The sequence below is a fragment of the Barbus barbus genome (genome assembly GCF_936440315.1).
Source record: "Barbus barbus genome assembly, chromosome: 49".
NCBI classification, from domain to species: Eukaryota; Metazoa; Chordata; class Actinopteri; order Cypriniformes; family Cyprinidae; genus Barbus; species Barbus barbus.
Window position 1 is genome coordinate 5,642,349 of NC_136727.1, and position 14,958 is coordinate 5,657,306.

General features: G+C 36.7%; 1 protein-coding gene across 4 annotated transcripts in view; it reads right to left on the bottom strand.

Annotated features, from left to right (window-relative positions):
- The window catches only part of LOC306867544 (tyrosine-protein phosphatase non-receptor type 4-like), a 41,319-nt gene extending 27,498 nt beyond the window's left edge, over positions 1 to 13,821 (bottom strand). For 2 of the 4 annotated variants that reach the window (XM_079413271.1, XM_079413269.1), the window contains exons 1-5: positions 13,467 to 13,821; positions 6,435 to 6,589; positions 1,710 to 1,817; positions 1,219 to 1,261; positions 1,047 to 1,125 (exon numbers count right to left, since the gene is read on the bottom strand). In XM_079413271.1, the coding sequence (XP_079269397.1) occupies positions 1,047 to 1,125; positions 1,219 to 1,261; positions 1,710 to 1,817; positions 6,435 to 6,572 (368 nt within the window). In that variant the 5' untranslated portion in view covers positions 6,573 to 6,589; positions 13,467 to 13,821. Of the gene's footprint in view, positions 1 to 1,046; positions 1,126 to 1,218; positions 1,262 to 1,709; positions 1,818 to 6,434; positions 6,590 to 10,051; positions 10,161 to 13,466 lie in introns of those variants that run through there. The other 2 variants (XM_079413268.1, XM_079413270.1) reach the window with 2 other exon arrangements.
- Positions 13,822 to 14,958: the final 1,137 nt, after the last annotated feature.

The window sequence follows — 14,958 nt, forward strand, 5'->3', positions numbered from 1 at the left end:
CCGATAGAAATCTTATAATGGGCCATGTTTGTATCTTCCAACCGCACAATAAACACAAACCTTAAAAACAACACAAAAATGGGTCACCGGGCACAAAACCAAGCTTCTGCTGGCCATTCCAGTCCTCTGACCTAAGCCCTGTAGAAAATGAGTGAGGTGAACTGAAGAGAAGAAGCACCGTCATGGAGCTGGGAATTTGAAAGATTTGGAGAGATTCTGTATAAAGAAAATGGTCTCTGATCTCGTCAGGTGTTTTCCAAACCCTTCAGGCATTATAGGAGAAAACTCAGAGTGGTTACCCTGGGAATAGGACATTGCAATAATTGGGTGCCAATAATTGTGTCCAACATGAACTCGAGAAAGCATTTATTTCACAATGAGACCCCCCCCCCCCCCCCCCCCCCACTTCCAATTGTTTTACTTCAATGATAGGTTGGAATTTAGTGAATTTTTTTAAATGAAAGATAAAAAGGATAAACAATGCAGATTTATTTTCACAGCCGCCTTTACTCATATTTACCAAGGGTGCCAATATTAGTGGAGGGCACTGTATATGATTTTTACTTGTCATATGTGCAAATCTTGGTAGTAACTGATCACATGTAATCTGGATTACATAATCAGATTCCAAAAATGTAGTACTTGTAATTATATTAAATTTTTAAACACTCATAACTAGATTGCAGTTACATTTTATGGATTATATGATTACAAAGTATTCACACTATGACTGTCAATTATTAATAATATAATAACAAATTGTTACAATAAAATATTTAAAACCTGGAATTGTATTTCTCTTAGTTTATTTGTTATTTAACAATAATCCCATTTAAAGGTATAAACAAGTTAGTTCTTCTACTTTAGAAGTAAACAAAAAGTAGTCAGAATACATTACCTAATAGGAGTAATCTAGATTACATTACTGACAAAAAATTTTATCATGTCATTTTTAATCAGTAACAGACTACAATTTGTAAGTAATCGACCCAGCACAGCATGTGTGGAGAAATGTAAAAAAAACAAAAAAACAACCTAAACTGTACCTTGTGTACTCTTCTTGTAGTTTACTAGGGTCACTCACAAAAAACTTCACTCTAAACCTCAGATTATGTGGAGATGGCCCTAAAAATTAAAAATAATTACAATCAAAACATTTTATTCTGACACTTCAAAACAAACACCTTCAAATTTTTTTAATTGTAAAGCATGACCTACTTTTGAGCTGTTTTCTAATAGGTTTGTTTGGGTCCAGCCACCTCTGAAACACATGGTCATAACCGAAACTTAGGACACTTTCTACTCAACATTTTCACGATGAACACTCAAACTGCTAAAAATATCAGCTCAGCAATGTGAAAGACACCAAATATGCTCGTCGAATCAAAACCGAACAACATCAAGCGCAATAAATAAAACATTCACCTCATTTTACTACAAGCAGAAATAGAAATCAGCAATCAGCATTTCAATGTGACCTGAGAATGAACTTTCCTGTTTGTACTGACACTGTGTGTAGAAACCAAAATAACTGCCAAACTGCTCACTATACATAATAAATAAGGTTCATGGGATTTTTGCAACTTTCTTATTGTGGTTATGCAAAAAATAAAAATTTTCAGGTTGACATGTTGTGCTGCTTGAATGAACAACGGTTTATGGGTGATCTGTTGCCGACGGCGACAACTGAGTGACAGGTGAGCATCTACCTGGCTGTCAGAAGAGTCGTCTGCTAGTTGAAGGCCAAAATAGTCTCTCTCTGTTAGTTCCAAGTGTTTATACACTACGTCCAAGAAGATTCGCCCCTGATCTTGCTTCTACAAGAGACAGAACATGTTTTGATATCAGTTCTGGACTGTTAAATTAAAATAAAAGAAAGCACACAAAATAAAAACACAAAAAACATGTTAAAAAAACACACAAAAAACACAACACAAAAACACAAAGCTAAAGCGAAGGAAAAATACAAACCAAAATACAAAACAAACTAAACTTAAAATAAAAACCCAAAGCAAACCAGAACAAACCAAAGCAAAAACCAACCAAACCAATACAAAACACAAACCAGAAAAAAAACAAAACCAGAACAAACCAAATCAAAACAAATACCAAATCAGCACAAACGAAAACAAACAAAAAAAACAAAACCCAGAACAAATCAAACCAAAACAAACTAATCAGAACAAACCAAATCCAAAAATAAATCCAGAAAAAAAAAGAACTACCAAAACCAAAACCAAAAATCAGAACAAACAAAAACAAACCAAACAAAACAAAAAACAAACCAGAAAAAAATCAAACCCAACCCAAACCGGAACCAAAACAAAAAAAAACTAATCAGAACAAACCAAAATAAACCAAGCATAACCCAAACCGAACCAGAACAACCAAAGCAACACAAAAAACCAAACCAGAATAAAACCAAAAGAAGAGAAAAGACAATTTTGCTTGAAAATTACGCAATTAATTAAGTAATGTCTTTTTTTGATGACATTAATGACTTTAATGCTTTACATTTTTTTCAGTCATAACAACACCATGTTTAAGTACCATCACAATAACATGTTTTATATAGTATTTTCACAATTTTTTTATGTTTTTGTGTGCAAAATACAGTAAATACTTACTGTATTACCAAATGAAAACTTTAGACTGAGAATACCCTCCTCTGAATTTGAGGCAGTTTTAATAGACAAACTTTTCCAAGCTAGCTTAACCCTTCAGCCCAGACGATCTATGTAGCATGTATGATCATGACAGCCATGTCCTCAGGACACACTTCTGTCCAACCCAGGAATGTGAAGCATCTGCCCGAAACAGCCACTTTGAGCTGCACGCGCAAAACCAACCCCAGCCGCCACATCGCATAACTCCAGTCAGCCTCTATTGTACCTCACAGCCGGCTGGTCTCCTGTGGCGATTCTTACCGACCTGCCATTTAGCAGACATTTTTCATCCAAACCAATTTATTGCACACTTAACAGCAGCGCTGCAACTGAGGAGTGAAACGCTGATACAGCAAAAGTCAAACATCAGTTACTTTGTGGTTTCTGGGTCACCTCTACCTAGGATTGAACTTGCAACCTCCACCCAACTCTAAAACGTGTGCGCACTGTTTTTGAAAGAACCGTTCAGTCTGAAATAAAAGTCCTGTCAGCATTTTCACACGAAGATCATTTGCTGAATGTTCAAGCTGCTCTTTACTTTCAATAGGAAAAAACAGCTTAAATTTCGGTCTGTTTGTATGACTTAAAGGGGTCATATGATGCGATTTCAAGTTTCTGTAGGACTCGAGAGAAAGAAACGTTGGCTCTTCTCAACATCCAAAGAGATTCTTAAAATAGAAGAATACTGTTGAGATATTAGGGTCTTTATTCACTCAAGACTTACAAAATCAAACTACTTTGAACTTGCGATTGAATTCAGAGCTTGGTTTTCTGCCAAAAGCACAAAATAAAAACAATTGCAATCTTATCAAGTTAGTATTGAAGTACTGAATTAAAGCAGATGTTTGCATTTTCTGGAGTGATTGTGAGTGGTGTTGGCCTACTGCCAAGATCCCAGAGCATTCTGAGTGGTTGCCAGGGCGTTGCCATGCAGCCGCTAAGGCATTCTGATTGGTTTTTAGCATTTTGCTGGAAGAGTTCTGAGTGGTTGTTAGATGGACAGATGGTTTGTTATTGGCCAAAGTCCCAAAAAAATACACCCTGTGACCTGCAGTGTAAATTGACAGGATTTTTTGCCTGTTTTGTTATCCACCAGATGAAAATCTAAACTCTGATCACTTACAAAAGAAAAAACACACGTACTCATGATTTTCAAGAATGTAGCACAAACAGCACTGGACTTTAATACTAAACAAAAATTTCGAAAAATTCGAAATTTACGTATGCATTTTTATTTAAATCAAAATGCTTACTACGGATGCGAAAATGCAGAAAATCGAACCTGGTCCGATTTTTTAATTAATTTATTTTTTTTATGATTGATGAAATTGTCGGAGGCAGTATGTCAACAACATGAGGTCGTATTTATTTTTAGTTTTTTTGGTGAACTGGTTCTTTCCCTTTTGTGGGAAAGTCGTGGCCTAATGGTTAGAGAGTCGGACTCGTAATCGAAAGGTTGTGGGTTCGAGTCCCCGGCCGGCAGGGATTGTAGGTGGGGGGAGTGAATGTCCAGCGCTCTCTCCACCCTCAATACCACGACTGAGGTGCCCTTGAGCAAGGCACCGAACCCCCAACTGCTCCCCAGGCGCTGCAGCATGGCTGCCCACTGCTCCGGGTGTGTGTTCACGGTGTGTGTGTGTGTGTGTGTGTGTGCATTTGTTCACTACTCACTGCTGTGTGTGTGCACTTGGATGGGTTAAACGCAGAGCACCAATTTCGAGTATGGGTCACGACGATACGCTTGACAATACGTCACGACGACTAATTAAGCCAATCCACCCTCAGCACTAGGGCTGCACGATTATGACAAAAATAATTGTCGATTACTCCCTTGAGATTGTAATTGCGATTATTAATAACGATTATTTTTTAACAGATTTATGTAATTGTTTGAAACTGCATGCCATATTTTTATAATAAAATATATAAAAAAAAAAAAAATTATATATATATATATATATATATATATAACAACACTGTGAAATTCAGTAAGAAGCACTCGAGTTCAGCGCAGAGTTCTCCAGTACAAAACACGTCTCTTTAATTTAAACTAGTTTAAAGCCAAATAAATCGGAGCTGTTATTCTCATCAACAGTGATGCAGAAACAGTGCAACAACGATCCAGTTAGAAGACGTTTCAATCCACAAATCACCCACATTTACCATAGTTTTACTGTTGTAACACTAACGATAACAATGGTACGGTGGCAGAAAAGTAGGATAATATTAATATACTAAATATGTTAAATGAGTAATATGGAATATAATTACATTATGTTGTTGTTAATTATTCTATCGGTTGATGTGGATTTGTAATTGACTGAATGCCTTTAGGCTACTGTTTTTCAATGCAAACACCATAGAAACCATATAGTTAGGCTACTCTTTTTACCATATAAAAGATGAGGCTGTTACAGTTTTCACAATGGTACTGTCAAATGTACATCTGCATCCCAACTCAAGCTCCTGCTACTCTGAACTCAAGCTCCTGCTCTAATGTGCATTTCTAAGAGACAAAACTTGTAATATTCCATGTTCAGTGCTACCAAATGAAGTGCTGGTGCCACTGTTCTCCAATGTTAGTCTGGAGCCCAAACCAATGTATAGTTGACATTTGAGGCTCAATGCTATAGAAAAGCAATAAAAGTTCAGGAAGAGTGTTTTCAGACTAATATATATATATATTTTTTATTTTATTTTTTTATAATTTAAAAATATGGCATGCAGTTTCAAACAATGCCATAAATCTGTTAAAAAATAATCGTTATTAATAATCGCAATTACAATCTCAAGGGAGTAATCGACAATTATTTTTGTCATAATCGTGCAGCCTTAGTGCTGAGGGTGGATTGGCTTAATTAAAGAACCAGTTCACCAAAAAAACTAAAAATAAATACGACCTCATGTTGTTGACACACTGCCTCCGACAATTTCATCAATCATAAAAAAATTTTATTTATTTTTTTAAATCGGACCGGGTTCGATTTTCTGCATTTTCGCATCCGTAGTAAGCATTTTGATAGGAAAGGATGATGAATACGAAAAAAATAAAAATGCATACATAAATTTCGATCTCAGTGTGCAAAGACCTTTTCATCACTTGCTCACCAATGGATCCTCAGCGGTGAATGGGTGCCGTCAGAAAGAATGAGAGTCCAAACAGCTGATAAAAACATTACAGTAATCCACACGACTCCAGTCCATCAATTAACATCTTGAGAAGCAAATAACTGTGTTTGTAAGAAACAAAACCATCAAGACGTAAACATCAAACAGTTGCATCTGACTAAAACACAAGCCCATAATCCATAATATCAATCAAACAACACATCAAAATCCACCAACATATTGGTTTAGAAAAGTTTTGGACTATTATCACTTGTAAACGGTGCTTGATTTGTGCATATTTCTCTCCTGATTCAGACAAGATGCCATTTTCACTGGAAAAAGCGATGTTATGGATAGAGGACTCATTTTTGCCGGAAACTATGATTTGACGTAAATATTTTGTTGATTATTATGGATTTGTTTCATACAAACAGGAAGCTTTTCGATGGACTGGAGTGGTGTTTTTATCAGCTGTTTGGACTCTCATTCTTTCTGACGGCACCCATTCAATGCATTGCTGAGCAAGTGATGTAGAAACAAACTCTAAATCTACATCTTGGTCTGAGGTTGAGTAGCCTAAATTTTCAGCAAGTTATCTTTTTGGATGAACTATTCTTTCACAGACGTTACACATACATGAATGAACGCGTGTATACTCACATTGACTCTGAAGGTCTGTACTGTGCTGTCCAGCAGTAAAACGTTACACACCACCTGCACGTGCTGTCTCTCTCTGGCCTCCTCCAACGCTCCCACATCGTAAGATCTGCCAGCAGGCAACCGGAAGCGTGCGGTCATTACGGTCCCCACTCCGTCTGAGAAACACACAGAGGCTAAAGGTCACCAACACGCTCACCTGACCACGGTAAACGTTATTAAGCAGTGTAAAACACACATGCACACACTAGCCCACGTGATCCTACGGCAAACATCATTCACAAACATTCATCTGTACTCCACCTAAAAACATGTAAACATAATAAAAGCGAGCAGGGAAAATGTTTGAAAGATTTTCGCTTTCAGGTTCTACTAGCAGAGATGGGAAAGCAAAAATCAAAACAAGGCACTTAGAAAATCTTTCAATTGAAGAAACTCGAAGGAAATATAGAGTTCAGGGCTGGTGTCAAGATAATTCGGTTTCATACAACTCACGAAAGGAAATAGCTTAATATATTTACTTTTTTCCCCTCTGTGAGCTAAGCTAATTCAGCTTCTAAAACTGTTGACATTCATCGTCTAATATTGAACTCTTTCATTCAAGGTTTTAGTGATACTAAACGCTCTTCTCAAAGCAAACAAGGTCATGTTCGGCCAGCTCTCAGATTCCTCAAGACAATCGGCCTACTGAAGAGTCCCTCAAAAGATACCTTGTTGAAAAGCTATTTATATTAGAAAAGATCGAGCAATTTCAATCAGACACACAAAGATGGAAGAATTTCTACAAAGCAGAATGCTATGAATCTTCCTTTGAACTCCTAGCAAAAAGAGACATAGCATTCTACAACCACAATCTCCCAGACCTAATTTAATCAAATTTCTGACTGATATTGATATCATAAGCGATAATAAAGACGACACAACAAAAATGCACTTTAAGGTGATAATTAATGCGTATAAAAGACAAGAAAAAAGAGAAAATACTGCAAAATATTATCTATGCTAAGAATGTTTACACTAATGATGAACACTGGTAAACTGAAGCGCTTTGCTAGCGGGTTAATTAACTCCAAACACATCTTATTATACACATAATTGATCAGATAAATACACAACAAATGTAATATTACAATTTTGTTTGTAATATTACATTTGTAATTGTATTGTTAATATTACAATTCTTCTGCACATAATGTTGCAAACATAATGCTGACTAAAATACAAATTTCTAAAATTATTTATTAAAAATTTTTTTTTACTTATTTTACCCAACATAAACCTAAATAAATCAGCAGAAACAAATAAATAAATAAATCAAATATGTATGTATATATATACTGTATTATATTATTATATAATGCTTCTCCAATGACATGCTTCAACTGTGTCAGCATCTATTTTGTGGACAAAACCTGGATGAAGAACATAAAACTTCAGTTACCTGATAACCCAAATTTGGTTTTCAGCTGAAATTAAAACAAATTTAGTTTCCGGTGTTTTGGTAAAACAAAATAAATTTTGGAGCATCACTAAAAACTGACTAATATGACGACTAAATCTATATATATTATGGTCAAAAGACAAAAACAAAACCTTAGACTAAAAAAACTGTAAAAATGGACACTTAACTCTATATAAGATAATCTAAACTCTTTTGCTTTATGCATTTCACTCTAGAGTCAAGAAAAAAAAATCTAAGTAGTGTATCGGATGGCGCACTATAAGGCCCTGTTTACACTAGTGCGTTTTCGTTTTAGAATGAAAACAATCCTCGTTTACACTGGCGTTTCTGCTGCGTTTTAGAAACGATCTCCGTCTACACTACACAACCTAACACGCATGTCACGTGACCATTCATGCAGGTACAACCATAGATATGTATAGGTAGAGTCCCTATTATTTAGATGGCGGACGCGTCTGCGTGCTTGGAGTGGTCGAATGGGGAATCTGCCCATACATATCTGTGTGTACAACAATGAGCATGATTTTATTGTTTACACGCTCGTCAAGGACACGCAGTGCGAATATGGGCAGCCACGCCATCGTTTTCAAAAGTCTCCGTTTTGGTCCGTTTACACAAACTCAACCCCGGAGTTTTCGACCTAAAACGGGGTCTGCAGCGTTTTCAAAGGTCTCCGTTTTCGACCTTGAAAACGCCAGAGTAGTGTAAACGATAGGCGTAACCGTAGCAAAAGTTATGCACTTTAAAACAAAAATGCACTAGTGTAAACTGGGCCTAAGATCTCAGACTTTAGACCCCTTCCCCCCATTCAAGAATGATTAGCTCTAGACAGCCCACTGGACTTTTTAGAGCAGAATATCTAGAGCCAAAATCTCTAGATTGGGTAGTGTAGAAATCAAAGACCTGACAGTGAGTCTCCCAGACCTAGATCAAAAAACTTTTACACTAAGGATCTTTTTTCTAGAGTTTTGCATAGGGTCTCAGACTCGACACCACACAATCTAGAGTCTTTGTTTCGTGTTATTTGATGACCTGTTCATTCACAATGCTTTTCTGTGTGTTGTAACCGCAATCTGGGAGGAAAAGACCATATCTGTCCACAGGGCAGCTGACGGGGAGCAGGTTATGAGCTTGTGATGTCGTATACAAAGTCTCTTTCCAGGAACACTGGCTTAACACATTCGCAGCACGTTTACTGGTGCTAAGGTCAGGGAAGAGGGTGACTACCATTCACCAGTTGTACTTAAAGAGTTCTCACCCTTGTTTAAAACTGGAACACAAAACAAGATGTATTTTTTTAATTTTTTTAAACATCACCATTTTATGTTTTTACAATGAAAGTCAATGGGGTCCAAACAAAAACCCATTGGACCACATTGTAAAGACAGAAAACTAAAGACCAGAATATTTTTCATAATATCTTATTTTGTGTTTCACAGAAGATCAAAGTCATACGGGCTTAGAACGACATGAGGGTGAGTAAATTATTGTCTTTTTTGGGGGTGAACTATCCTTTTATGTTTTTTTTTTTACAAAGAAATAAGATAAAAAGTTTTTCTTTAGGATACGCCCAGCTTTCTCTTCCCCTTTGAAATGCCATTTGCTTCATTTATCATTCACAGTTGCTGGCGTGGTTTATTTTTACATTTTTTAGTTGTTTCTAAAAATGGACACACCCAAGTTTCTTTACACATGTTCATGCTGTACGAAACAAGCTCCCATAACACTTAAAGGCAGCTGCATAAACAACAGGGGGTCAGAGTTCATGACCTATAAGAACAAACATGCAACCTTTCTGGACGGTCACAGTCGCTTATTCAAACTCCCCCACCCAACTGATTACAACCATTAATCTACGACACAATCTACATGGAAAGGTACTGAACAGACAAAAGGTGCCATCAATACCAAATGCGTTTGAACATACTTAAACTTTTGACATCCGTTTGACTAAATTTACACCAGCGTACCTTTACAAAGCAGGTCTTCTGAGACAAAAGCATCACTGTTTAGGATCTCTTCAACTCTTACGGTCACTGTTATCGTGACGATGAAGAAAGAAAAGATATGAAGTAAAAAAAAAAACAAAGATTTTCCAATCGTAAGATCACAAAAACACAAATCAGCCCTAAAAATAACATTCATATCTGATACTTACATCAGCACAGCCTTATTTGTCCTGCGTGTCAAGGCAGAAAAGGATAATCTCTTTGTATAACTTGCTAAACTGTGATGTGATGTGTGTGTGTGTGTGATAGAGAGAGAGTGTGTGTGGTGGTGGAACATTTCTCTTCTGTAGAAGTTTCCCCGGATGTCATCGAATACCACAAACACCGAAACAGTTACAATTTTCCGCTGAGTGGGGTTCAGACCACCAACACTTCAGAAGATTCTCAGACAGTGGTGTTACAAAATGAGTTTATCCCCCACCCCAAACACACTCTCACGGTCAGCCCCCTAAACCAATATTTCCATCCTTCGCTCTAAGGTGAAGCCATCATATCCTATAATGCATAATAAGCTACAGAGGTTCTCAACTAGTGTTCTGATTGAAGTTTTGTGAACATCATTAAAAAATACAAATATGGAAAGTCAGTAACATTAATAAAAATATACTTTAACTTTAACAAATAAATTCCTAAATATTTTGTTGTTGACGTCAACTGCACGTGTTCAATCAAAATCCAATCAAACATTTTCCCGCAAATTTACTTGGTAATTTGGCCAACACTAAAACAAAATTGATCCTACTATTCATTCCACATGTTAGTCTGGTAAATCACACTTCTGTTGTCATTTATGCACTTACAAAATTGACAATATTCAATTTAGTGAAATTTAGTGATTTATTGGACATATGCAGTTCACTGTATTTTCAACACATTTCAATGCTGAATTTTAAGGACATTTACAAATAGACTTTACGAGTACGTTCAATGGTTCTCAACTTTCACTTCAGGATGCAGATCTTGCATTAGCTAGACATCAAGGAGCCCAAAACAGCACTTTTTAAGACACTTTTGGACCTTACAAGTAAAATTTTTAAAATAAAATTGCATACATTCTTAAAATTTTACAAGTAATTTTTTGACAGTTGCATGCATACGTAAAATTGAACTTGTAAACGTTCTAATGCGGGTCTTGCATTGAACATCGAGTGGCAGCTCAAACCAGCACCTTTGAAGGCACTGTTGGACCTTACAAATAAAACTGCATGCATTCTTTAAAAAATTACAAGTAATTTTTTTTTTTTGCTTGTAAACGCCAAACGCAGATCTTTTGCAAATAATGTCAATTGGCAGCCCAAAATAGTTCTTTATAAGATACCGCTGGGCCTTACGAGTAAGGTTTAAATTACATGAATTCTTAAAATCGTACAAGTAATCTTTATTTTATATTTTATGCACACTGAAAATTTTCCTTTTAAACGTCCAAAGAAAATCTTGCTTTGAATGTCAAGTGGCAGTTTGAAACAGACCTTACGAGATGGACCCTATAAGTAAATTTGTTTAAATTCTTAAAATGTCACAAGTATTTTTTGTTACAATTGCATGTACCGTATTGCCCCGAATATAAGACGATGTTTTTTTTCTTGGAAATACATCTGAAAAAACGCGGTCGTCTTATATTCAGGGTCTAGACTTTGACATGTCAATAATACACCCACAACAATAGGTGGTGCCAAAAATCGCATAAAACGAGTGTGCCATGAAATATGTAATGTAAAGTGTGTTGTAAAGATCACGAGTGAAAACAAAATGCTTACAGCGGCATGAGTCGTGACTGTCATGTTAGTCTGACGGGAACAAATTTCCTCTGTAAGTGATTTCAAAACATATAGCAGTACCCAGATTTGAAGACTACAAAGTTTTCACTTCTAGTGTTAATGACATTTTGGTAGGCTACTATGAGATGGATAGCCTAAATGTTATATAATTCAGATGGGCTACCTGTTATTTTTATGGTATATCAAAGAGTGTATATTTTGAAATGTCATTGTTGGTACATTTTACCAGTATTTACCATACTTTCAAATTAAAATTAAAATAGGAAAAATATGCAATATGAAAATAATTTAAGAAAAAATGTGAGAGAAAAACAAACAAACACAATTTGGTTTTCAAAAAGCCTTTTTCCAAAAGGTACATCTGGAAAAATGGGGTCGTCTTATAATCAGGATCGTCTTATATTCGGGTAAATACGGTATATTTAAAATTATGCTTGTAAATATGCAATGCAATAGATCTTGCATTGGACATCGAGTGCCTTAGAAGGTACGGTTGGACCTTACTTGTAATACTGTGTACATTTTCTTAAAATTACAAGTAATTTTTTTGTTGTTACAATTTCATGCTTACTTAAAACTTTGCTTGTAAATATCTGATGAGCTTTGAACATCAAGTGGCAGGCCAAAATAGTACCTTACAAGACACTGTTGGACACCACAAATCACATTTTACAAGTAAAATTGCACGCTTATTTCTAAAACTACAAGTATTTTTTATGATTGGATGCATACTTCACATTTTTCTTGTAAACATCCAAACGTAAGATCACAGTTCTGAAGCAAAACCAGTAGAGAACCACTGAGCTAGATGATTAGAAGACAAAGATGCTAACAGCCCAACAGGCTGTCATTCATACATTCGCTCATTCATTCATTCATTCATTCATCGTCCATCCAAGTCACCTATTCCACCTGAACCAAAGCCAGCTTTACAGAAACATCCAGCCCTACTGCTATAAAAACCATTCATCTGAACACACAGTTACACGACACATCAATTTTCTCATGAAAAAGGGCTTTGTGCATCATCAGAACACCACCACACATCCAGATCTGGCATTACAGTCTGTTGAAGAATGCGCACTTACACACACGCTCACACACCAGGGGGACAGAACAGGAGATGATGTCACCGACTCAACCAGGGGAGATGCGTAGTGCCCAGAAAACAATTAGAACAAACCTTATGGTGATACATTGCACCAATATAAAGTCCTCTGTGGAGGACCAACTGTATGCAAGCAGATTATTTGCATGCAAAGGATGAGAGCTGAGGTTATGTAATGATGTGGCAGAGAAAAGAAGGCACAATGGGGAGCAGCTGAGATGTACAGATGTGACATAAACCTTAAATAAACACAAAAGCTTAAATATATCTCACATGACAGCTGAAGGATCTCGAAAAGAGGCCACTGAGAGGGTTGCCAGGTATCAGAACTGAACGAAACACACTATGCATGCAATACATGCTGCCCGGCTGCACAAATCACAGACACTGCATGCATTTTGGCCATCATATGGATGGACTATCTTGACATGCAGCAGAAATTAAACCCTGGACGTTACATAAAGGCATTTGCATGGCATCCGAAGCAAACCTGCCCCTAAAATCAGTGTGCAAGGTGAATGCACGCTTTATGCCTCTGCCTGTGCATCATTTCAGGGATCTGGAAGCTTGCATTGGTTGGTTTGGTTGCTATGCAATGGGATAAAAAGGAAGACAGGGCATGCATGCATGCATGAATGGTGACACCAATACAGAAATACAACCATAATGCATGCTTACCTTCATATACAGGTCTAGGAGAGTCCAGTGAATTGAAGATGATCTTGAATTATGATGAAAGGAGAATAGGAGGGGGGAGAGGACAAAACGGCAGCTCATCTGCAGGAAAATAGCCACATTGCTGTAAGTTAGTTGTTCACATTACATTCAATTCAAGGGGCCTCTTGCACAGTAATAAATAATCATTCCGAAACGGGAACGCAATCCTGGCTCCTTCTTGGATGTGGTGCATTAAATAAAAGCCTCAAACGAAATTGCAATCTTCTCTGTGGCTGCTGGCTGGGTTTAGCTCTATAATCCCGCATATGTCTCTGAATTGCTGCTACTGGCTGCTGCGGCTGCAACGTGCAGCGGTAACATGGCGCAACCGCTCACGCCCCGCCTACATTCTCATAGGTCTGTCGTGGGGGCGTGGCAGAAATGCGGGGGCGGGGCCTTGAATGCACAGATACATAGGTTCAGTTCTCCCCCGCAGAAATATTTTTACACTATCTATCTATCTATCTATCTATCTATCTATCTATCTATCTATCTATCTATCTATCTATCTATCTATCTATCTATCATCTGACTATTTCTATCTATCTATCTATCTATCTAAAACTGTAAAAATATAAAATAATGTGAAAATATTTTTTTATTAAATTAAAAAAAATGTATTATAGATAGATACATAGAGAGATAGATAGATAGATAGATAAATAGATAGAATATTTACATTATTAGATAGATAGGTGAAATAATATATGTCTATCTATCTATATCTATATCATCTAATAATGTAAAAAATATAAAATAAAGAAATATTAACTATCTAGATAGATAGATAGATTAATTGAACGATTGAATGATTGATTAATTATTGGAAGTCATTTGTGTAAATTTACTTTAAAACAGGTTAAATTCGAAATTTTGTTTGTTAATAAATGGTTTAAAGTGTGTGATGGAATATCACAGATATCCTGCACTATTAACGTCACCAGCCTCTTGACCAGGCGTGCGCGTGTGTTTGTAGCTCCATCTACTGGAGAGCATCTGTATATGTCTCATTTCCAAGGTGTGACCTGGATCTGCACCTCTGCCACAATTACATCACATTAACACTTTACAGACGCCAACAACTCTAGACTGCGCGAATCCAGAAGCCTCCGCCGGCTCCGCTGAGCGGCTCTAGATGATTATTCGATCTTTGGGGAGGTTCTAGAGAAAGCCTCTGTTACTAGGCAACCGTGATGAAGTCACAGAGCGGTTCTAGAACACATCTGTCTCCAGCAGATTCTCCTGTAGTAAATTACATAGTTTATTTGTGTACAAATGAGCCCAAAATGCCTCTTTATCTTTGGCTGAAGGAGCGTGGGCTGTGAAATATGCATATTAATTTTCAGTCGCACCAGCTCGTCAGTATGAAATAGGTGCATTTTGATGAATTTAAAGACATGTCAGTTTTGAAATTTGATGTTGAACCTTCAAAATGCAATAACTGTTATCAATT